The 25,079-nt window shown below is 38.5% G+C and overlaps 1 protein-coding gene across 1 annotated transcript in view; it reads right to left on the bottom strand.

Moving 5' to 3' along the window:
* Positions 1–660: 660 nt before the first annotated feature.
* The window catches only part of LOC126418637 (zinc finger protein 665-like), a 75,302-nt gene continuing 50,883 nt past the window's right edge, over positions 661–25,079 (bottom strand). Inside the window, exons 6-9 of the mRNA XM_050085489.1 lie at positions 7,662–7,798; positions 6,882–6,947; positions 6,620–6,780; positions 661–2,130 (exon numbers count right to left, since the gene is read on the bottom strand). Coding sequence (XP_049941446.1) covers positions 1,056–2,130; positions 6,620–6,780; positions 6,882–6,947; positions 7,662–7,798 — 1,439 coding nt within the window. The 3' untranslated portion in view covers positions 661–1,055. The remainder of the gene's footprint in view (positions 2,131–6,619; positions 6,781–6,881; positions 6,948–7,661; positions 7,799–25,079) is intronic.

Here is a 25,079-nt window from a genome sequence, read left to right on the forward strand (position 1 = left end):
GTCGTGATAAGTAGCAACAAAATAAAGAAAATAAATGAAAAACTGATGAAGACAATCACAACTTAACTGATGCTTTACAGAGGTGGTATGACCAGGATGATAGTAAAAAGACCCTGCAAAATGAACTGTACACAAGTAACTCATTACTGCACAAGCTTTCCCTTCCCCCACCCTCTCCCGCCTCCCTATAAACTGGCTATGCACTGTCAGCGTTGCTTTGTCTAGAAAAGTGCACTCCCATTCTGAGCTGTGTTCCCTCAAATTATGAATGATTTCTGTTATTATTGAGAAAGTTACAAAGGACAGTTAATGATAAACTCTCTAATTATTTCATCTATGTAAACTGGAATTTCTCTGTCCTTTGACAACTAAAAGTTTTAGAACGTGACAAGTGCTCCACCCAACTTCTGCTCACACATTTTACTTATGCAGAATTAATTATCATCAATCTCTAGTGGCAGTGATAGTTTCAGTTCTGTATTACTTTGTAATAACTGTTAGACATTAAGTGACAAATTTCAAAGATAATCAGTCAAATATTTTAACAAAATCCTTAAGTACCTGAAAGGTATTACTACACAGGATATGTACGACATATAATGCAAGCAATATATAAATTAACAGCTTTAAATCTGCTACAAAATAGTTCCATTTCCCAGTTTCTGAAAACAAAAAATAAGCATAAAAACAAACAGCAGCCTCCTAAATATATCAGAATAAGCAATATATCCTACAATGAAATAATGCAAACATCTTTACTATAAATGCTTTGGATAGTAACTGGCACCTGTCTGTTTTCTCATTACTACTGTATCTGACAAATATGCACTCTGCTCATAATGGCAAAGAAATTTTCACAACCATGTCACCTGTCCATAACAAACTTCTCTGAACAGGGACAAAGATAAACATCACAATAATTTCTTATGAACATTCACAAGGAAAGACTCATTTAAGAAATTTTTGGGTAGAATACAAAAAGATGTTTAAAAATGTCTGCCGAAACAAAAATTTTTATGCTATCATTTGGCATTGTATTATTTAAAGATTCTAAACTAACACATCTTGTCCTCCTCCCTGAAAACACTAGGCTGAGATTCGAATGAGCTTTTTCTTTGCTTCTGAGGACAATTAAGAGGCAAAATTTTGGCCAAGACTGGCGCATCGTCACTGTCAGCGTCTGGATAAGTTCTACCTGTGGACTCAGATTTAATTTCTGAGCCTTTTAAGCTTCGGTCTTCCTCCTCTTCCCTAGGACTTGCACTACTTGGAGAACTGCTAGTCTTCTGAAGAATCTCCACAATTGCTTCCACCCTGCGTTTCTTTTTGCCTGCCAATTGGAGTTTCTTCATCTGTGCTGTAGATGGCTGTTGACGTTTGGGAGGCCTACCCACCTTTCTTTTAAGTGGAGGAGGAGAATTAGGAGCTTCATCTGCACTGCTGCTGGAGTCCATATGAAAAATCATCGGCGGTGCTACTTTCGGAGATGACTTCTGGCGTGTTCTCCTAGCTGGTCCATCTGTTGATGATGGACTTACAGGTTCTGTATCCAACAGGGCAGGAATGGCACAGTCAGATGTTGTTGTAGCAGTGACACCTCCCTCTGCAGCAGCAGCAGCAGCCGCCAAGGCAGCTGCCTCTGCTGCTTCTCTCTGCCTCTTTTTTGTGTTATATTTTCTACGGGTCCTCTTCACTTCACCTACTTCACCTGACGGTGAACCACCCTCCTGCGAGTTATACACTTCAAATGCTGCAGAGCCCTTTGATACACCTCTTCTTCCTGGTCCTTTCCTGCCAGGTGTTTTTCGGGGGAATTTACGAGGTGGTGGTTTCTTTGGATGATAATCTTCATCATCCTTTGACTGACTGGTGGAATCATCATCGGGGGGCACAAATGGACCTGCTCCCTCTGGAATAAGTAAGCCCGCTTCTGCAGCCGACATTGCATAGAAGCAGTTTTTATACTGTGGGTGTTCTGGTGAAACTTGATGCTTTTCCAATAAATGTCTGCGTAATGACTTCCGAACAGAGTAAGCTTTCTCACATAACAGACACTTCATGTGCTTCACACCAGTATGTGTCATCAGATGTGCCTTAAGACGACCGTGCTGTGAAAACACCTTAGGGCACCTAAATACAGAGAAAATGTATCAGTCAATTTAAAAAGCAAAGATTTTATACAAGTTTTATAGTCATGTCGAATGACATGGTAATATATTCGGTTCTCTGTAGTAAGAAACTTGAAGATGTTTCGGTGTTAAAATGTTGGCAACATTAGCATACACAGTATACATAATTTAGAAACTGTCACAAAAGAATACCTACAAAATCTTACAGAATGATTACAATAATTAGTGACTGACATTTAATGCACTGAAGTTGACACAATGCTGTAGCTACACAGATGTCAGTGACAAATTTGATTCCCCTCCCACATCACCTTTCAGTCTGCAGGTATAATGCACCCTGTCGCCATGCTATTAGCAAACAAAAGCATTTGGTGCTACATGCCAAAAGTTTGTGTTTTTCAGTCTTTGCAATGAAGTTGTGCTGTTGAGCCTTAGAGTAATATTTTTTCATCAACAGAGTTACGCATTATAGTTTTTGTATTTGTACTGTTTTGGGAGCAGTGTGGTATGTGTGAAAAACTAGATCCACACAAAAGGCTGTCAAAGAAAAAAAAAAGAAAAAAAAACAGAACAATTACTGTACTTGACATCTGCATGGCTACAGTGTTGTGACTGGAAACGGAAATTTAAAGTACAATTTATGATACAATGAAACAATACTAGTTCATTCTTGAATGAGATTTTCACTCTGCAGCAGAGTGTGTGCTGATATGAAACTTCCTAGCAGACTAAAGCTGTGTGCCGGACCGAGACGGGAACTCTGGACCTTTGCCTTTCGCGGTCAAGTGCTCTACCAACTGAGCTACCCAAGCACGACTCACGCCCCGTCCTCACAGCTTTACTTCTGCCAGTACCTCGTCTCCTACCTTCCAAACTTTACAGAAGCTCTCCTGCGAACCTTGCAGAACAAGCACTCCTGAAAGAATAGATATTGCAGAGACATGGCTTAGCCACAGCCTGGGGGACGTTTCCAGAATGAGATTTTCACTCTGCAGCGGAGTGTGCACTGATATGAAACTTCCTGGCAGATTAAAACTGTTTGGAAAGTAGGAGACGAGGTACTGGCAGAAGTAAAGCCGTGAAGACGGGGCATCAGTCGTGCTTGGGTAGCTCAGTTGGTAGAGCACTTGCCCACGAAAGGCAAAGGTCCCGAGTTCGAGTCTCAGTCTGGCACACGGAAACTCGGGAAGTAACAGCAGACGAATAGCCAAGATGGAAGCATTCGAGCAGATACACTACACATATAGTAATCATTATTATCAAAGATAATGATTAACCTAACTGCCTTCACAAACTTATATTTCAAACATGAATAGCTTTTTGTTTGGGTGGTTATCAACAAATTAAGAGACTTCATGTTCTGGAAACGCCAGTATTTGTATGTCATTAAGAAAAATTTTGTTCAAAGACATTAGGTAGCTTGACAGACATCGGTTAACTCCTGTCAATCAATGACAAAATTCTGGTTGAAGCACACAGCACAAGGTACAACAAAAGTGCCACTGGGAAATGATAGGATAATTATCTCCTACCCCAGCTCAGCATGGTGCAACATTTTTAACTGGTCACTGTGATTTGGAAGTAATGCTTCTATTTTTACATATAAAACAGCACAGTGGTTGCATCTTAGTTGATAAGCTACATGACTCCTTTCACATGTCGCCCTACCTTTGATGGGGTATGGAATAGTGTAGTTTAGTTTAGTGTAGTGTTGTGTAGTGTAGTGGTGGGGCAGGGGAGGGCAGATGACTGCAGTAAGCAGTAGTGGGAGCATGTATGGGACACATCTTGCATCTAGGTCTTTTACGGGGCTATAAGCCATGTGGCAATGAACTGCTTGCTTACCCAATGTCTGATATCTGTGTCAAAGGCATAGTTGCAGGAACTGTCCAACACATCCTCCCATGACCATATACTCCACTTATGTAAAAAAAAAAAAGCATCTTCTATCCCATCAGAGGCAGGGCCCCTTTTGAAAGCAGCCAAGTAGTCTGTCAAATTAGCTGAAAAGATGGTGCAGCATTCTACATGGGCACGACAACTAACAAGCTGTCCATCTGCATAAATTGCCATCTACAAGCAGTGGCCAAGAGACAGTTGGACAATGCAGTTGCCAAGCATGCTGCACCACATTGTGTGCTGACTTCAATGTATGCTTCACAGCTCATGCCATTTAGATCCTTAACCAACAACACCAGCTTTTCTGAAATTACATATGTGAGAACTTTCCCTGCAACCTAACCTTCAGTCCTGTAACTCCTTTGGCCTCAACGTTCACTAGTCCTTGTTTTTCACTTGCTCTATTCCATTCCCTGACCCCACTCCAGCCTCTCACCCATTCCCCTCCCCTTCCCTTCCCTTCCCAGCTCATCTACATAGTCATTTCCCCATTTTGGCTTCTCTCCTCTCCCTTTCTGCCCCCACAGATGTTTTTCATTAGTATTTACAAACCTACTCTCACTCCATGTGGTAAGTGAAAGGGTATCTACAGGAGAATTTCAGCAGTTGCTGGATGGGGACTGGGAGCTAACGACAGCTACTTGGCAAATTGATTTCATAAATGTTTTCAAGGGGAATCAAAGTAAGGGAAATCCCTGCAAAAAGTAATGTAAATGGAGCTGTACTGCAAAACTTCCCTACTAAGTTTTGTGTAATTGTTCTTCTGGCTTATTAACAGCCCATAAAATGTCAGCCACAAAAATGTTTTAATTCAATGCTAAGGCAAATTAGTGTTAATGTGGTTAAGAATGAAACGAGGGCAAACAATGCTAACAAAACAAAAACTGATGCTCACATGTGCAGAATTTAACAAAAGTATGGAACAATATCATACATGGAGACCACTACCACACAAGGAAGAAAATTGCTTCACAATTTCTTAGGTAAATTGTTCAAAATGTATGGCTCATCTGCATCGAAGTTATTTAGATCTACGAGGCACCAAAATTTGCACTCCCTGAACTGCACAACATGATCTTTCTTTTCCCAACTCTGAATATACTGGTGTGTTAATGGACCAACAAAATGAAATCCACAGAATTGATATCTGGCCACATAAATTACAGAAGTTACCTACAGTTATGACAATGTACATTAATGCATCATAGGACATCAAAATTAAATTGTGTTTGCAGTGTTGCATTTTAAGAACAGTTCTTGGTAATGTATTACTGGTATGTGATTAAAGAATATTCTGTATTCTTGATGTATCTGTATTTACTACTTGCCTACAGAATGATGTAAATCACATACTGACAAGAAGTTAGTATACCTGTACCCATTATAGTTACACAATTTTGTATGCAAGCTGCTGAGAACCAAACTTCACCTGAAAGCAGCACAAATTCTGGAGAAATAATACTAGTAATGCACTACCATGGGAAGATTACTAGTTTCGATTAGACAAGGATGAGAAAAGAAAAGGATTTGTTGTGCATATCTGAAAGCCACTCCTCATGAAAAGAAGTACAGTGTTCCAATCACTATAACACTTCATCTGATTATTCCTTGTAGCCCCAGCTGGAAAAATCAACTTCAGTATTCATGATATAACACAATATTTTGTCAAGAAAGGCCATTTGCTGAATCATATATGTCTGGAAGAAAATGTAAACATCTTTGTCTGCATAAGCTATGGGAGATGTAATAAAACACTTTACAGTCTGCAAATCTGGAGTTGTGAGCCAAGGCTATCTATCTATAATTGAATGAAATACAATAATACACAATCTTTATTTAGGCACAATACACAATGCAGAACTTTTAAAATAATTCAGAACTCCTTCAGCTCTGAATCAAAATTCAAATCTCAGGGTGCTCCACATACTTCACCAGCACTGTGTGTTGCATTGCAGGGGGAACCAAAATGCAAGAGGCAAGTAGTAACAATACCTGAAATGCTGTTTGAGTAAATGCTACTGACACGGTAAATGATGAAGATTTTCTTGAACTGCTTTCCAGTCAGCTCTTAATTAATCTAGAATGGTTGAAACTATTACATAATCTGCCAGGGACCAAGAAAGAGGCAAGACTACATGCGGCCCTCCGAGTCTAGATCCACTGCATTGTTTCCCATGCAATGCCAGATTCAGTGCATGCAGTGTACATGAAATACCCTGCAGAAAACCTACCACAATTTTGTATTATGTGTTAAGGTACTTCACCCAGAATAACATTTCACCTAGTCATAATTTCAAATTTTACGATTAAGAAGTGTTTTGTAAACAAATAATATTGATTTTCATTAGTGCAGTTAAAGTCTGAAGGAATTACTGTTAGATTTGAAAAGACAGAATACGTTTGGATCGGATAAGGAAATAGGCCATGTCCCTTCGAAAGAAGCAATTTAGGCAAAGCAGTGGAAAATTAAATTTGGAATTCCATGAAGGGAAGATTTGGTTAGTTCAGTATCTTAGTGAAAGAAGTGAAGTGAGCTGTAGGCAGCAAGGGTGGTAACAACATTTTTAAAACAAGGAAAAAGTTGTACTTACAAAGGACAAGCAAAAAGTTTTGTCGGCTCATGCACTATGGCCACATGTCGTTGGAGGTATTTTTCACTGTTGAATCCCTTTCCACACTGCTGGCATAGGATTTGGGTCTGCCGATTGTGGATGACACGATGCTCTTTTAGTGCAAAACTATTTGTGAATGTCTGGAATATAGCAAATATGTGGAAGTAAATGAATTTGATTAATTTTCTTTAATAATGTTTAATCCACACAAAAATAAATCTGTAACAATATATTATCTTACTTTATTGCATATCTCGCAAGTCATTAAACCTTCCCCAGTGTGTTTCCGGATATGGTACTTCAGTTTCTGAAATCAAATAGCATAGTTATTTCAAGTCAAATGACTTTCACAACAATACAGCTAACATGCAAATGGAGTCCACCTACCCACTTTCAGAAAAAATCTTTGAATGTATTAGTAATAATGCAGCAAAGTTAAGGACTAATTAAAATGAAAGAAGGATAAGAGACCACCACATGCTTAGGAGATATACAGTCATATAACAGATAAACACCCACAAGATCTGAGATGTCGGCACAGTTAGTAAGCTCCTCCAGTGATGTTGCACAATAAACAGAAAACAAATTTATTTGCACGCACATGCGTGGAGAGTAACAGTTATACAACAAAACTTCAGAAATTGCATGACATCTGGACCTTTTACAAGAGTATTCATGGTTGTGTTTTAGAACACACTACTTTGTTTTACAGCTGTCCACCCTCATGAACACTGTCTGATAAGTGGAGAGTTACATTACACAGAAAATTAAATGTAGCAGTACTAATATAGTAGGTACCATTCACTTCTGAAGCATTAGTAATGACTTTCCACATACAATTCAAGAGAACCTGAAGATAGGTACACATGGAGTATGTTCTCCAGTTAGACCATGGCAATCTCTCTGTCAAACTGCTAGCTATTACTAATTATTCAGTTTTGCTTATGTTTCATTAAGCACTTAAGAAGGACTATGCAATTTATTCAGTTTATAATACAGTACATGAAGGTTTTCTACAAACCTGTTTCTTTGAGAAGGTCTGCCCACAGTATGGACAACTACATGTTTCTTCACGAGTATGTACTCTAATGTGGGAGTTGCAAGCTCCCTTGTCAGAGAAACATTTCTCACAGTAGAGGCACTTGTAAGGTTTTTCTCCTGGAATAATGAAGATTCATAATTATCTTCGAACTCTGTGCATATTCATAAAATGTAAGGTAACCATACTGAACATCTTCATCTTCTGCAGAATACTACTGTCAGTCATAATAAGTATAAATAATACATCTAATACTTATTCCACACTCCACGTATTGTGCGTAAAGCAAACTTTGAATATATAATCAGGCAGTTACTGCTAAGTGCAGAATTTTTAACTTTACAGAAATGAAAGAACATCGTCACACGGACATCAATTGCATAAAGGCGGAAATAAAAAGATTGTGAAATTTCACGGAACAAAAAAATAATATCCTGAGACCAGCAGCTGACAAGAAGTGTGAAATATGTATAATAAAATTATATGTTCTAAAAGGTCTACTTTCTATCAATTATTCTCTGTTTCCCTCTACTTTTCAATGAGGATAAATAATTAAGTGCTGTAACCCATACAGTTCAAAGCAGCGTCCAACTGAAAGATTTGCACAAGGCTGCTGGGCCACACAAATTATTATTATTATTATTATTATTATTATTATTATTATTATTGCTACTGGTGTTGGGTACAGTCACTGTTTTCTGAGATGACAAAGGGATTCTTCCTATCGATTACTTTGCAAATGCTAGAACAATACTGGTGAAACTATGCAACTCATGTGGATCTACCTTCTTACATTCACCTACTGCGGAGCCTACAGAAATCTGTGACTGCTAAGTCCAATGAATATAGTATGGCAGCTGTATAATTAACACTATTTGGGAAACAAAATAACTGCATCAAACAATCTTCAGACTGAGGACCACAACAACACATGAGTATTTTATAGATCTTCTACATTCTCAGTTTAAGAATGGAATCTACTCAATGGAAGAAACAAAATTGATAAAATCATACAGGAGAATTCTTGCTGTTTTCTCCTATTATCATCATGGACGTGTGTCCATTGAACTCTATTCGCAAACTAAACTTTTTCTTCCGTTCTTCAAAAAACACCCACATTGTACACATTTCACATAAATCCATCGATACCAGATATGGGCAGTGTCCTGTATGATATTCATTGTTCCCCGTAGTATACATAGCCTACATTACAACTCATATTCTGAGCCAATACAGTGTGGAACCACTATAAAAAAATAGTTTGAACACTGAGATACTGGCAAACACTATTTCTCCATTCCCATCAACAACTGTTATCATAAGACCTTACACGAGTATCATAAATTAAAGGGCAAACACAAGACCAACATCAACATATAGGACACACATCCATGGACATATGCATTAATGATTTCTCAATTGAAAGAAGAGGTATTTTATGTAAGAAATATCCAAGCTCATAAAATTTAAGTTAACAGTATACTGATATAAAACAGAAGGGAACATTTGTGTCATTGTAGCAAATAATGATCAAATCGGGCAACCAGCTACTAAATACAATGCTCACTTGATGTGAGAAACAAAGATTAAGTACGTATACAATTACATAATTGCTGTATAGGATTTGTTTTAACTCAACTTGCTTCCATTTTTCTAGTACTTCCTTCATCCCTGTCAAGTTACACATTCCTTTCTTGCTGCCCCACAGCCTAAGAAACATTAATATCTGTAAATTTTGAAAAGATTTTCATTGCTAGCACAGCTTAGTTACTCAGGTTCATTAGCAGTCTTGTTCCTCTGCAGAGCAAGTATGGAAAATTACAGTTTTCACAAGTGTACCACCATACCCTGAAGCAACCAGCAATAAAATAATCACTGACCTCCTCATCGACTACCATCACAGAGCTAGATGAATTGGATGGGACATTTCAGACTATTTAGAACAGTCAGATTCCACTCAGACCACTGCCAAAATTAGTTTAGCTATTACACCTAAACATCCCCCCCCCCCCATGAACCATGGACCTTGCCATTGGTGGGGAGGCTTGTGTGCCTCAACGATACAGATAGCCGTACCGTGGGTGCAACCACAACGGAGGGGTATCTGTTGAGAGGCCAGACAAACGTGTGGTTCCTGAAGAGGGGCAGCAGCTTTTTCAGTAGTTGCAGGGGCAACAGTCTGGATGATTGACTGATCTGGCCTTGTAACACTAACCAAAACGGCCTTGCTGTGCTGGTACTGCGAACGGCTGAAAGTAAGGGGAAACTACAGCCGTAATTTTTCCCGAGGGCATGCAGCTTTACTCTATGATTAGATGATGATGGCGTCCTCTTGGGTAAAATATTCCGGGGGTAAAATAGTCCCCCATTCGGTTCTCCGGGCGCGGACTACTCAAGAGGACGTCGTTATTACGAAAAAGAAAACTGGCGTTCTACGGATTGGAGCGTGGAATGTCAGATCCCTTAATCGGGCAGGTAGGTTAGAAAATTTAAAAAGGGGAAAGGGATAGGTTAAAGTTAGATATAGTGGGTATTAGTGAAGTTCGGTGGCAGGAGAAACAAGACTTCTGGTCAGGTGAATACAGGGTTATAAATACAAAATCAAATAGGGGTAATGCAGGAGTAGGTTTAATAATGAATAAAAAAATAGGAGTGCGGGTTAGCTACTACAAACAGCATAGTGAACACATTATCGTGACTAAGATAGATACGAAGCCCACGCCTACTACAGTAGTAAAAGTTTATATGCCAACTAGCTCTGCATATGAAGAAATTGATGAAATGTATGATGAGATAAAACAAATTATTCAGGTACTGAAGGGAGACGAAAATTTAATAGTCATGGGTGACTGGAATTCAACAGTAGGAAAAGGAAGACAAGGAAACGTAGTAGGTGAATAATGATTGGGGGTAAGAAATGAAAGAGGAAGCCACCTATTAGAATTTTGCACAGAGCATAACTTAATCATAGCTAACACTCGCTTCAAGAATCATGATAGAATGTTGTATACATGGAAGAACCCTGGAGATACTAAAAGGTTTCAGATAGATTATATAATGGTAAGACAGAGATTTAGGAACCAGGTTTTAAATTGTAAGACATTTCCAGGGGCAGATGTGGACTCTGACCACAATCAATTGGTTATGAACTGTAGATTAAAACTGAAGAAACTGCAAAAAGGTGGGAATTTAAGGAGATGAGACCTGGATAAACTGAAGGAACCAGAGGTAGTACAGAGTTTCAGGGAGAGCATAAGGGAACAATTGACAGGAATGGGGGAAAGAAATACAGTAGGAGAAGAATGGATAGCAGAGGATCAAATAAGTAAAAAGACGAGGGCCAGTAGAAATCCTTGGGTAACAGAAGAGATACTAAATGTTATTGATGAAAGGAAAAAATACAAAAATGCGGTAAGTGAAGTAGGCAAAAAGGAATACAAACATCTCAAAAATGAGATTGACAGGAAGTGCTAAATGGCTAAGCAGGGATGGCTAGAGGATAAATGTAAGGATGTAGAGGCTTATCTCACGAGGGGTAAGATAGATACGGCCTACAGGAAAATTAAAGAGACTTTCAGAGAAAAGAGAACCACTTGCATGAATATCAAGAGCTCAGCTGGAAACCCAGTTCTAAGCAAAGAAGGGAAAGCAGAAAGGTGGAAGAAGTATATAGAGGGTCTGTACAGGGACGATGTTCTTGAGGCCAATATTATGGAAATGGAAGAGGTAGATGAAGATGAAATGGGAGATACGATACTGCGTGAAGAGTCTGACAGAGCACTGAAAGACCTGAGTTGAAACAAGGCCCCGGGAATAGACAACATTCCATCAGAACTATTGACGACCTTGAGAGAGCCATTCCTGACAAAACTCTACCATCTGGTGAGCAAGATGTACGAGACAGGGGAAATACCCTCAGACTTCAAGAAGAATATAATAATTCCAATCCCAAAGAAAGCAGGTGTTGACAGATTTGAAAATTACTGAACTATTGGTTTAATAAGTCACAGCTGCAAAATACTAACGCGAATTCTTCACAGACGAATGGAAAAACTGGTAGAAGCCGACCTCGGGGAAGATCGGTTTGGATTCCATAGAAATGTTGGAACACTTGAGGCAATACTGACGCTATGACGTATCTTAGAAGAAAGATAAAAGAAAGGCAAACCTACGTTTCTAGCAATTGTAGACTTAGAGAAAGCTTTTGACAATGTTGACTGGAATACTCTTTCAAATTCTGAAGGTGGCAGGGGTAAAATACAGGGAGCGAAAGGCTATTTACAATTTGTATGGAAACCAAATGGCAGTTATAAGAGTCGAGGGACATGAAAGGGAAGCAGTGGTTGGGAAGGGAGTGAGACAGGGTTGTAGCCTCTCCCCGATGCTATTCAATCTGTATTTTGAGCAAGCAGTAAAGGAAACAAAAGAAAAGATCGGAGTAGGTATTAAAATCCATGGAGAAGAAATAAAACCTTTGAGGTTCGCCGATGACATTGTAATACTGTCAGAGACAGCAAAGGACTTGGAAGAACGGAATGGACAGTGTCTTGAAAGGAGGGTATAAGATGAACATCAATAAAAGCAAAACATGGATAATGGAATGTAGTCGAATTAAGTCAGGTGATGCTGAGGGAATTAGATTAGGAAATGAGACACTTCAAGTAGTAAAGGAGTTTTGCTATTTGGTGAGCAAAATAACTGATGATGGTCAAAGTAGAGAGGATATAAAATGTAGACTGGCAATGGCAAGGAAAGCGTTTCTGAAGAAGAGAAATTTGTTAACGTCGAGTTTAGATTTAAGTGTCAGGAAGTCGTTTCTGAAAGTATTTGTATGGAGTGTAGCCATGTATGGAAGTGAAACATGGACGATAAATAGTTTAGGCAAGAAGAGAATAGAAGCTTTCAAAACGTGGTGCTACAGAAGAATGCTGAAGATTAGATGGGTGGATCACATAACTAATGAGGCGGTATTGAATAGAATTGGGGAGAAGAGGAGTTTGTGGCACAACTTGACTAGAAGAAGGGATCGGTTGGTAGGACATGTTCTGAGGCATCAAGGGATCACCAATTAGGTCTGGAGGGCAGTGTGGAGGGTAAAAATCATAGAGGGAGGCCAAGAGATGAATACACTAAGCAGATCCAGAAGGATGTAGGCTGCAGTAGATACTGGGAGATGATGAATCTTGCACAGGATAGAGTAGCACAGAGAGCAGCATCAAACCAGTCTCAGGACTGAAGACCACAACAACAACAACAACAACAACAACAACCTACACATATTTAGTACAATTTGTAATTTCAAGGAGTGATATACATTTGATACTCCAAGGAAAATACTGCTGTACTGTATCTCCAAATCTACGATTAACAATTTCTACTCTTGTCTGGCTCCTTTTGAGTACCAATACAATAGTCTGATAGGGTACTTTGGTGATCTATATATTGTCATAAGTACAAAATGAATCAAGTTCTTGCTGATACAAAACTATCATTTTCCTTTTATTTGCCCAGCAACAAAAATCAGCCTTCAACGCACTTTTAATAAAGAGATCAGAGGTAGTCAATGGTCTGCAACACCACAGTGGTGTCGTGAGTATAGTATCACGCAGTGGCCAGCGACAGCACTTTAGTATCGTTTGCATTCTGTTGGTGTTTTGCTTAGGTAACAATAAGTTACACACGTCAACAAGTTTTTTGTTTTTATAAGTACTTGTTCCCCTTCATCATGGCAGACAAAAGAGACGATATGATATGATAATTTATGATGAATGCATGGATGTCTTGTCTGACGTTCCGGACGACTTTGCTGATTGGAAAGTGAAGCAGAATCGTCGGAAGATAGTGAAATACGTCTCAGAAGAATTTGGCAAATGCTACAGTTTACAACTGATTCGGATGAGTCAGAAGAAGACAGTACATAGTGGTCAGACTTTCGATTTACAGAGGACCAGTAATAAATTTGAAGGATCTCCGGGTCCAAACACATTTTCCAAAGATACACACAGTGTCAAGGATATCGCAGAATTATATACTGGGAAAGATCTATCTGAATATATTGGCAACGAAACCAGCAAGTACTACAGTCAGAATTGCCACAGAAGGAAACTGGATTAAAAAATGTCGAATTTGTCGAACCCGAACTTAGAAAATGCTTTAGGCTTGCTATCCTTATGGGAATTGTAAAAAAAGTAAGGATCAATGATTATTGGTCAACAAATCCGTTGATAGACACACCAATGTCCCACAACCGATTCAGACAAATATTATCATTTTTACATTTTTCTGATAACAACAATAAACCGGATAATGCCGACCAGCTTTTCAAAGTGCAATTCATAACTGATTATTTTTCCAAAAAGTTTAAAGCAACTTCTAATCTATGTCAAAACATCTCAATTGATGAAGGAATGATACCGTAGCACGGACGGTTAAATTTTAAAGTTTACAATCTGTCGAAAATTACAAAATATGGCATACTCATTCAGATGCTGTGTGGTTCAAATGCGTGATACAGTTCCTCATTCAAGATATATTCCGGCACTGGACAGCCTTTAGCAAAAACAGTGATGGAACTACTGAACCTTCTTATCGAAAGTGGCATCACCTCTACATGGATAGTTATTATAGCAGTGTAGAATTTGCAGAGAAGTTACTTGAAATGAAAACTCGAGTTTGTGGAACGATACGGCAAAATAGAGGATTTCCAGAAAAATTACAGGGTGCAAAAGTCAAGGTGTTTGAAGCTTGTCATCAACATAAAGGTGAAGTACTTGCACAGGTATGGAGAGCTTCGAAAACTGAAACAATACGAATGATCTCTACAATACACAATGCCACTTTTGACTGACACTAAAAAAAAAAAAAAAAAAAAAAAGGGGGGGGGTAGAAAAACCAATTACCCAATTTAAAAACCTGAAAGTGTATTAGACTACAACAAATAAATGAAAGGAGTGGATTGGGCAGACCAACATTTGTATTGAGAATACAAGCAACAGTTTAGTATAACTGTGGAGGCAGTAACTTTTTTTATAGTAGTAGCTTTATTTTTACTTTACTTGATTCCATTTAAATGGCATAGACAAAAATAATACTAAGCAATACACGGTATCCCAAGAAAAAATGGTCAGTATTCGGGGATATGACAGGAACAAACATTCAAAGCGAAAAGGTCCATTAAACATGGGCTCTAAAAGGAATATCTGAAGAGCTATGAGCACTTGTTCAGTAGAAAACATATGTTTCACAGCAGCGAAGGTGGTAAGTGCTGACAGCTCTTGACGTACGCACTTTAGAGACCATGTTTACTAGACTTTCTCGCTTTGAATGATCACTCCTGCCATATCACAGAATATTGACCATTTCTCCTTGGACACCCTGCATAGTGATAGGTAGATTAATATTACTTGATGAGATCTACGGTGCACAATGAATGAAAGATTTATTACAGGTGAAATCCTGAATTTTGCACTAGAAACAGAAGTAAAAACATTCATGTATTCTCAGATAATTCTTTTTCTGCAATCTATGGATTAGGCTAACTGCCAAAAATCTCAGCGCTGAAAGTGAACTATTTCAAAATCCTTGTAGAAATATTTATCATTGTTGAAAATTAGGATTTATGTTAGTCCTTAGATGTAGAACTCTATGAATGACATGATTTTAATACGACAATGTTTACATCTAACTAAACGACACACAAGGTTCCCCTATAACCTATGTTTTCAAATTATTATGCTTCCTATCTTCTTATTGTTTCAAGATCTTTATTGGACTAAGTGAAGTCATAAAATGTAATTTTTTTTATATAAAAATGGGATGTGTTGGCTACAAATGGATTTCTTTTTTTATAAAATTATAATAAAACATTTCACATGTATGTCAAGGAATTACCAGAAATATAGTGCTGTCTGCCAAGGTTGTGCTGCTTCTTCTACTCCCATGGAAAACCATAAACTCAAGATTCACAAAAACAGATAGTCACTGAAGAACTCTAATTCTGTCACTGAAAAAGTGGTCAAAATGTTTCACCTGGGCACATGTTAAAACAACAACTTATGTTACCTGTACTATAATACATGAAACAGTAACATAACAATTCACTCAATTGTTAAAATCTGCAGTATCAATGATGTCTTCATTGACCACTCACGGCGTGCTGCTCACATCTCCACAGCAGATGGTACAACTTAACACTCACGAGCACACCTGCACTCTCTCTACAGCTTGCCATCTACGACGGCTGGCACCATAGACACCATCAGATGACATTGCTTCAAATCACTAACTACATTCATTTGTTCTATCAACAAGTCTTTTAAGGAACCACACACCAAGCTCACACATCAGATCTCCGAGGACTTGCAGTGAGAATACATCAACACAGTATGACGCCATTAGTCTTAACAGCTAATGCTAGCTAGTCTTAACAGCAAATGCTACAATGTGAACCAATTTGTGCAAAGGACAATTCAACAATTTATCTACCACAACACTGATGACGGACTCATAGCATCCCCTAGTTATGTATTCCCCATGTTTCAACTTCTATATATTGTAAATAAATGTGTTAACACTAGAAGGAGCGTACCGGTCAATCTGACCGATGTTTATCATTTAACAAATAGCACACATTTTAATTTAGGAGTCTTATTTTTTATGACTTTTAATGTACCTTGATTGTCTATAATTTCTGTAAAAGACAAACATCTATTACAAAAACTGAATGAATTACAATCATTTTTACCTTAAAGTGCTGCAGCTGGTAATTCTGACTGGTGCGATATTTTTTATGCTTTATGTCTGTAAAGGAGTAACAACGGATTTTTCATCCACTTGACTTATTTTATTTCACTGTTGTGATCTCATTTACTCTATCTCTTTACATTTTACTTTAATTAGTGGAAGGGTGAACATATTTTAGTTGCTGTTCTCTGTCAGCACGCTGTTGTGCTCTGCGGAAGTTTAGCGCTCCTCCTCATTTTTATGGCACACCATTGTTTTTGTTCAGATGTAGAGTTACTGAATTACATGAACAATTTACCAGAACAAGATTCTGAAGGACAAGATTTTTTGAATGTGATGAATTGGTTGATAACGATGGCAAAGGTCGTAACGATGGCAAAGGTCGTAACGACGGCAAAGGTCGTAACGACGGCAAAGGTCGTAACGACGGCAAAGGTCGTAACGACGGCAAACGTCGTAACGACGGCAAACGTCGTAACGACGGCAAAGGTCGTAACGACGGCAAAGGTCGTCACGACGGCAAAGGTCGTAACGACGGCAAAGGTCGTAACGACGGCAAAGGTCGTAACGATGGCAAAGGTTGTAATGATGACACTGAATATCAGGCCCATAAAACAGAATAAGGCAAATCATCAGAATTGGAAGATGAATATTAGAACCCATACAACCCAGTTCTTAGATGTTTGATTCCAGTGGCACTACAAATTTCTACTCCCAGTCAAAGAAAGAAGCGGGAAAAGTCGCATCCATCTGGAAGTTGGAAATGCAGAGACTGGAGCCGATGGAACAGTGTGGACTCTAATAGCACCAGGGAATGCATCTGGAAAGATTAGGGTGTCACAATGTGTTGGTAGAAACTCTTGGGCCAACACGACATGCTAAGAAACTTATAGTTGTAGATAGTTACTTGAGAGCATGGCAGGTGTTGATAGACAATAATACTCTACAGAACATAAAAAACTTTACACAAATTAGAGCCCAAGAACTTCTCCAGGATGACACATGAGTATTTAACACTGCCCTATTAGAAGCTGCCATGGGTATAATGTATGTACATGGACTGTATGGAGAAAAGAATTTCCCCCTAAAGCTTCTGTGGTCTCAAGTGTGGGGGCTGTCATTTTTTTCTCGCACTATGGGAAGGAATAAGTTCATAGAAGTCATGCAATTTTTAAGATTCGATGAGAAGCACACTTGGGCTGAAAGACTAAAGATCAATGGCTTCGCAGCAGCTACCCCAGGCTGGAATTCATTTGCAGTTAACTGTATCCAGAACTATAAAGCAGGTGCATCTATAACTTTAGATGAGCAGCTCTATGCATGCAAAGCCTGGTGCTGCTATATACAACACATGAGTAATAAACCAGAAAAATTTGGTTTCAAGTTATGGCCTGCAGCAGACGGCAGTAGTCACTATATGGTGAACAGATTTCCTTACTTGGGTAAACAAAGTGAAACACCCACTAACATATGTGTTGCAGAGCATGTTGTTAAACAATTTCTTCACAGCCAAACATCCTGCGGAGCAACTGAAGTGGGAGAACACGATCATGATGGGTACACTGGAGGAAACCCAAAGAAAAGTTCCTCCACCAGTGAAGTCTACCGCCGGATATTTGTATGATACTATTTTATACAAATCTCGTGACACAAAAATTACTTCCTATCAGAGGAATATGAAGAAAAATGTTCTGTTGAGCACAATGCACCAGTCAGTTGCAGTGGACAAACAAAGACAGAAGAAAGTCCCTGAAACTGTGAGCTGCTACAATTCCACTACATTTGGAGTTGGTGTTCTGGACCAGATGTTTTGTCTGTACACGTCATATGCATGTGTTTTTTCAACATCGTGGGCCTTGCTGGAATCGACACCTGGATCCTTTACAGAGAGACAACAGGAGAAATAATTAACGAGCGAACATTTCTTTTCAAATTAGCACAAGAGCTCACCTCTGTGTGTGTGTACAATCAGGAAAGAACCTGTTCAAACACTCATTGTGACCATTGAAATATGTAAAGCACCGGTACAGAAAAAGTGCCAGATAGGAGGATGCAAAAGTTAGAACAAAACTAAAAATCTGTGTGTGCAGTGCAAGAAATTTCTGTCATCCATGTTCTGGTAGTGCTCAGTATATGTGTGCAAAGTGTTCTGACAAAGATGGTGGCTTTAACTGAAAAGGTGTCATACACAGACAGAATGTTATTTTCTCGTTATTTCTACAACAATTTGTGTCCATTTTACTTCATTTTTCCTACTAAATATACGTTAATGAACTGTTTGAGGCTTTGACTCAGTAGAAGTCACACAGATAAAAAAATGTGTGGTTTTTTTTGTTTTGTTAAGTTCATTTTAAACTGATTTTGTATTTACAGTGTATTCTTTACTTCAATTGTCTTTATTTAATTAAATACACTTTCTTAGAAATTTTTAAGCATAATGCACTTTTACAATAAGCATAATGCACTACTGACCTATAAAGACACCTTACTGAAGTAACTTAAGAAGTAAAACTGAAAACAAAGGAGGAAAACTCCATCTGTCAAAATGACAGGTCGTTGTCCTCCTATATAGTTCACTAATGCCAGTCCTCCTAGTGTTAATATTTTATCCGCCTCGTGATGCCAACTGAGGAGCTACTCGACCGAATAGTAGCGTCTTTGGGCAAGAATACCATCTTACCGACCGGGACAGCGGTGTGCTGACCCCACACCCCTCCTATCTGCATCCTCCCGTGAGGATGACACGGCAGTCGGATGGTCCCGGTAGGCCACTCGTGGCCTAAAGACAGAGTGCATAGATGTCTCGTATGTTAAGCTACCTCTTTAACTATGCACACAAAATGCTTCATCTCAGCTTTAAATGGGAATACCTGTTAGCTCCACTTCACACGACAGAAACTCAGCTTCCTGCCATGCATCACATGACTTACGTGTTGGTTTTAAACCTCAACAAGTCAGATACAAGCATATGCACTGTCTATGTTATTTCTAGCCTATGACAGTCACTACAAAAAAACATCCACACAGGCCAATACCTGACCTTTACAATAACATACATTTTTTCCTTGTGTCACATGATAGCTCCTTTAACATTTGTTGTTGTTATTGTTTTCAGTCCAAAGACTGGTCTGTTGCAGCTCTCCATGTTACTCTATCCTGAGCAAGCCACTTCATCTCTGAATAACTATGGCAACTTCTGAAGCTGATTACTGTATTCATCTGCTGCGTCTCCCTCTACAATTTTTACCTACCATACACTCCCCTTCTATACTAATTGGTGATCTCTCTACGTCTCAGAATGTGTCGTATCAACCGAACTCTTCACCTAGTCATTTTCTGCCACAAATTTCTTTCCTCCCCAATTCTGTTCAGTACCTCCTCATAGTGATGTGGGCAGGACATTTACAAATGGGCAACACACACACACACACACACACACACACACACACACACACACACACACACACAGAGAGAGAGAGAGAGAGAGAGAGAGAGAGAGAGAGAGAGAGAGAGAGAGATTTAACTTTTACAAGCTACTGCAAATAGCAGATGAAATTTTGAATGAGTGGCTCGTGATTTCAGGTAATTCATGCAATTCTGCTGGTTATTTAGTTAATTAGAATTGGCAACACTGGTCTGACTGACTGACAGCCATTCAAGTCCATGTTGTTGAGCGAGAAGGAAGTTAATCTCATCTCTGTGTTATAGATATCATCTGCTGTACAATGGCTACAGTAATCTCAACAATAAATCCATTATTAACATCATTGTTTCAAAGCCTGAACCACATTTTGTTGAGTTTGTAATGACTAAAAGCAACAGCCACACTATGCCAAGTACCTTGCTCAGCTTACCACAAATGTTTCAAAGAAGCATGGACCAGAAAAGTTTCTGGTGGTAATAGGTGACCACACTGAACCTGGTAAAGGATAAGTCCCTTCATGCCGATCCACTCGGGTGCCTAGCTCACCTATTAAAATTGTAGTGCTCAGATATTTTAGGCTGTCAAACAATCAAAACCTTAATGGCAAATGTAGTAAAAGTTGTCAAAACAGTAAAACACAGCCACATTTAACAAGCAGTGTTCGATGAAATATCAGCTGAAAAAATTTTCAAAGATAGGATTACATTGTAGTTTCCAGAGAAGACAAGATGGGGGAGTCATCTATTTTGTCTTGAAAGTTTGTAGTCAAACAAAGCTGTCTTAATTGTAAACAAAAAGGTGCAGTCATATCCGCAGCCTGAAATGAAGAAGAAAGTTCTGGATGATGATGTTTTCTGGGCGAGAGTCGATAAAATGATATACAATTCATGAACACAACTGATCATTTGATTACAGCTTTAGAGTTAAATGAGCCTCAAGTTCATAAAATTGCCATGAAATTCAAGAAGTTGGAAGTAGTTCTCACTGAGAAATAACATCCTCTCCACTATAGTCTGCAGAAGAAAAGTCGAGCTTATCTAAATTCCAAGCTACGAAGGAAATGAGTGGGTCTTCTATCCACCTTGCAGTTAATCATCTTCATTCAGCAAAACAAGGTAGTAACCTGAAGCCTATCAAGATTCTTGATGCAATAACCTTTGTTTGTGGCACAGCAAAGAACAAGGGACTAAATGTTATTCAGGGTAGAGAGAACCTGGCTGATTATAGGGACCAACAAGGAATTTGGTCCAGACAATTTATGTGGGAAGAAGTGGTTCCGCACCCTCAGAAAGATAAAAATCATGTTGTAAATCCTTTATTGTATTGGCACGGTTTAAGAGGAGCTTGCAAATTGGCAGAAGTCACCATAAAAATTCTGGGTGCACCAGTTACATCTGCTGCTACAAAGCATTCTTTCAGCACTTTTGGATGGATGCACAGTAAAAAAGAAACAGGCACGCGCGTCAGGGAGAGCTCCCTATACCTGTAAGTTGATGAATAGAGAATGAACATGACCTAATCCTGTTGACTCCAAGGAAAAACCCATACTGAACAGTCCAAGCTAAGACAAAATGGAAAGGAACCCAGTAGTGAGTGAGGAATTAGATTCAGGAGAATCTGAGGCAGAGGCAGAGTCAGAACTTCATAACTCTTCAACTTATGATGATCAAGAAACTGACTGAGAATATTTTTTTAATTTTTTTGCAATACTACAGTAAAAGTGAAAATACTACCTACAGGCTACTTAATACAAACTATACTTTATTTCAAAAATTAGTTTTCAACTTGAATGTTGTTTTCTTTCTTTTTTTTTATGTAATACCCCAAGAATTGACTTCTTTAAACGTAAACAGTTATATTTACAGCCCAATTTATTTCCCCTAACAACTCTCTACTAACTCTCAGGCAGCTTTTTTAACTTACTTACCCAACCACTAAAGAAGCAGTGTTGAAAAACACCTTTACAAACAAAAAATATCAGCTTGGAATTTTTTTATTAGCACCACTTATCAATTAATCTTTAAAACTCTTTAACATGCCCCGACACATGAATTTCGGGAATTTGCCGAGGCATTTATTGTAGGCATTTGCCCCAACTTATAAATTCCCAAGCATTTTACATTACTACTTTCTCATTAGTTATGTGCTCTACCAATCCAATCCTCAGCATTCTTCTGTAGCACCCTATTTCAAAAGCTTCTATTCCCTTCTTGTCTCAACCATTTATCATCAATATTTTTCGCTTCCATACATGGCTACATGCCACAAAAATACTTTCTGAAAAGACTTCCTAGCTTAAAAATCAATATTTGATGTTAACTAGTTTCTCTTCTTAAGAAATGCTTTTCTTACCACTGCCAGTCTACATTTAATATCCTCTCTACTTCGGGCATCACCTCTTATTTTGCTCCAAATAGGAGAACTCATTTACTAATTTTAGTGTTTTGCTATTTAATATAATTCTCTCAGCATCATCTGATTTAATTCACCTATATCCCATTATCATCATTTTGCTTTTGCTGGTGTTTATCTTATATTCTTTCACAGCACTGCCCATTCCATTCCACTATTCTTCCAAGTCTTTTGCCCTCTCTGAAAGAATTACAATGTCGTCAGCAAACCTCAAGGTTTTTATTTTTTCTCCCTGAACTTTAATTCCTACTCCAAATTTTTCTTTACTTTTGTTTACTGCTTGCTGAATGTACACGCTGAATAACATTGGCAATAAGCTACAACCCTGTCACACTCACTTCTCATCCACTGCTTCCCTTCCATGCCCCTCGAATCTCGTACCTACTGTTTTGCTTCTGTAAAAATTGTGTATAGCCTTCCCTGTATTTCACCCCTGTTACCTTCAGGATTGCAAAGAGAGTATTCCAGTCAACAGTTTCAAAAGCTCTCTAAGGAAAGACAACTTCACGTTTATAGCATTTGAAAAATTAAACTACCTTTTAAGTTGTAAGGTCAATATTATCTTGCGCATTCCTACATTTCTTGGTAACCCAACTTTATCTTTCTTGAAGTCAGCTTCTGTCAGTTTTTTCATTCTTATGTAAAGAATTTATATTAGGATTTTCCAACTGATAGTTCAGTAATACTCCTGGGGCCTTGTTTTGACTTAGGTCTTTCAGTGCTCTGTCAAATTATTCATACCATTTCATATCTCCTGTCTCATCTTCATTGGTCTTTCAGTGCTCTGTCAAATTATTCATACCATTTCGTATCTCCTGTCTCATCTTCATTTACATCCTGTTCTGTTTCCATAATATTGCCTTCAAGTTGATCTACTTGTATGGACCCTTTATGTACTCCTTTCTCCTCTTCTTTTCCACCTGAGCTCTTGATTTTAAAACAGTTGCCTCTCTTTTCTCCTTAGGCCTCTTCAATTTTCCTGTGGGCAGTATCTATCATTCTTCCTGTAGGCAGTATCTAGCATTCCATTAGTGAAATAAGCTTCTATATCATTATATTTATCCTACTGCTACTTCCGCCAAGCCATTTTGCACTTCCTGTCAATCTCATTTTTTAGACCTCTGCACTTCCTTTTGCCAGCTTCAGCCACAGCATTTTTATATTTTCTCCTTCAATCAATTAATTTCCTGTGTTATCCAATGATTTGGCCTTTTTATCTATTTGATCCTCTGCTGTCTTTACAATTTCATCTCTCAAAGCTACCCATTCATCTTCTACTGTATTCATTTCTCCTGCCCTAGTCAGTAGTTGCCCAGTGCTCATTCTGAAACTCGCAACAACCTCTGGTTCTTTCATCTTATCCAGGTCACATCATCTTAAATATCTACCTTTCTGCAATGTCTTTAGTTTTATTTTAAGCTCATAACCAATAAATTGTGGTCAGAGCCCACATCTGCCCCTGGTAATGTATTACAATTTAAAATCTGGTTCCAAAATCTCTGTCTTACCATTATATAATAACCTGAAACCTTCTGATACCTCCAGGTCTCTTCCACGTATACAACCCCCGTTCATGATTCTTAAGACAGGTGTTAGCAATGATTAAATTATGCTCTGTGCAAAATTCTACCAGAGGGCTTCCTCTTGCATTCTTTTCCCCAGTCCACATTCTGCCATGTTTTTTTTTTTTTTTTTTTTTTCCTTTTCCTACTACCAAATTCCATCCCACATTACAACTATTAACTTTTTGTTCTACCTGAATAATTTCTTTTATTTCATCATACATTTCATCAATCTCTTCACCATCTACAGAGCTAATTGGCATATATACTTTTACTACTGTGGTGTCATGTCTTGGCAATGATACTGCGTTCACTGTGCTGTCCATAGTAGCTAACTTACATTAATGTTTTCTTATTCATTATTAAACTTTCTCCTGTATTACCCAAGTTTGATTTTATATTTATAACCCTGTATTCACCTGACCAAAAGTTCTTTTCCTCCTGCCACTCAACTTCACTAATTCCCAGTATATCTAACGTTAACTTAGCAATTTCCCTTTCTAACAAATGGAAACTCCACGTAGGAATATCAACGATATTAGAAAAAGGATAGATTACTACTCACTGTAAAGATGGCCCCTTGAGTTGCTGACTCTCACAATGGAAAGACTGTTACACATTATAGCTTTCGGGCAATGTCTTCAGCAAAGAGAGCACACATATTCACACAAGCAAGCATACCTCAAGCACACATGACCGCTACCATCAGCAGCTCCAATCGGAACTCCGGTTGGAACTGCCAATGGTAGCAGCCATGTGCGCATGAGGTATACTTGCTTGTGTGAATGTGTGTGTTTTCTTTGCTGAAGAAGGCTTTGCCAGAAAGCTATGCGTAACAGTTTTTTCGTTGTGCCAATTGGCAATTCAATGCATCATCTTGGCAGTGAACAGCAATCAATTCTTCTCCTAATATCATTTCCCTCTTTAAATTTTTTTAAACAATCTGCATATTTAATGCTCATATCCATATAACATCAGTTTTGTTTCTCCCAATGATGATATCCGACCTGGAGATCAAAACTGGGGTCAAATGATGCCATCATCATTTACTCATACAGTATAGCTGCATGCCACCATAAAAAATTATGGCTGCAGTTTCTCCTTGCTTCCAGTTGATCGCAGGACCAGCACAGAAAAGCCGCTTTGGTTGTTGGTACACGGCCAGATCAATCAATCATCCAGACTGTTGCCCCTGCAACTACTGGAAAGGCAGCTGCCCCAACTATCTCTTTACCTTTCAGATTTCATATTGTCAATACA

This window comes from Schistocerca serialis, chromosome 9, assembly GCF_023864345.2.
Source record: "Schistocerca serialis cubense isolate TAMUIC-IGC-003099 chromosome 9, iqSchSeri2.2, whole genome shotgun sequence".
Lineage (NCBI taxonomy): Eukaryota > Metazoa > Arthropoda > Insecta > Orthoptera > Acrididae > Schistocerca > Schistocerca serialis.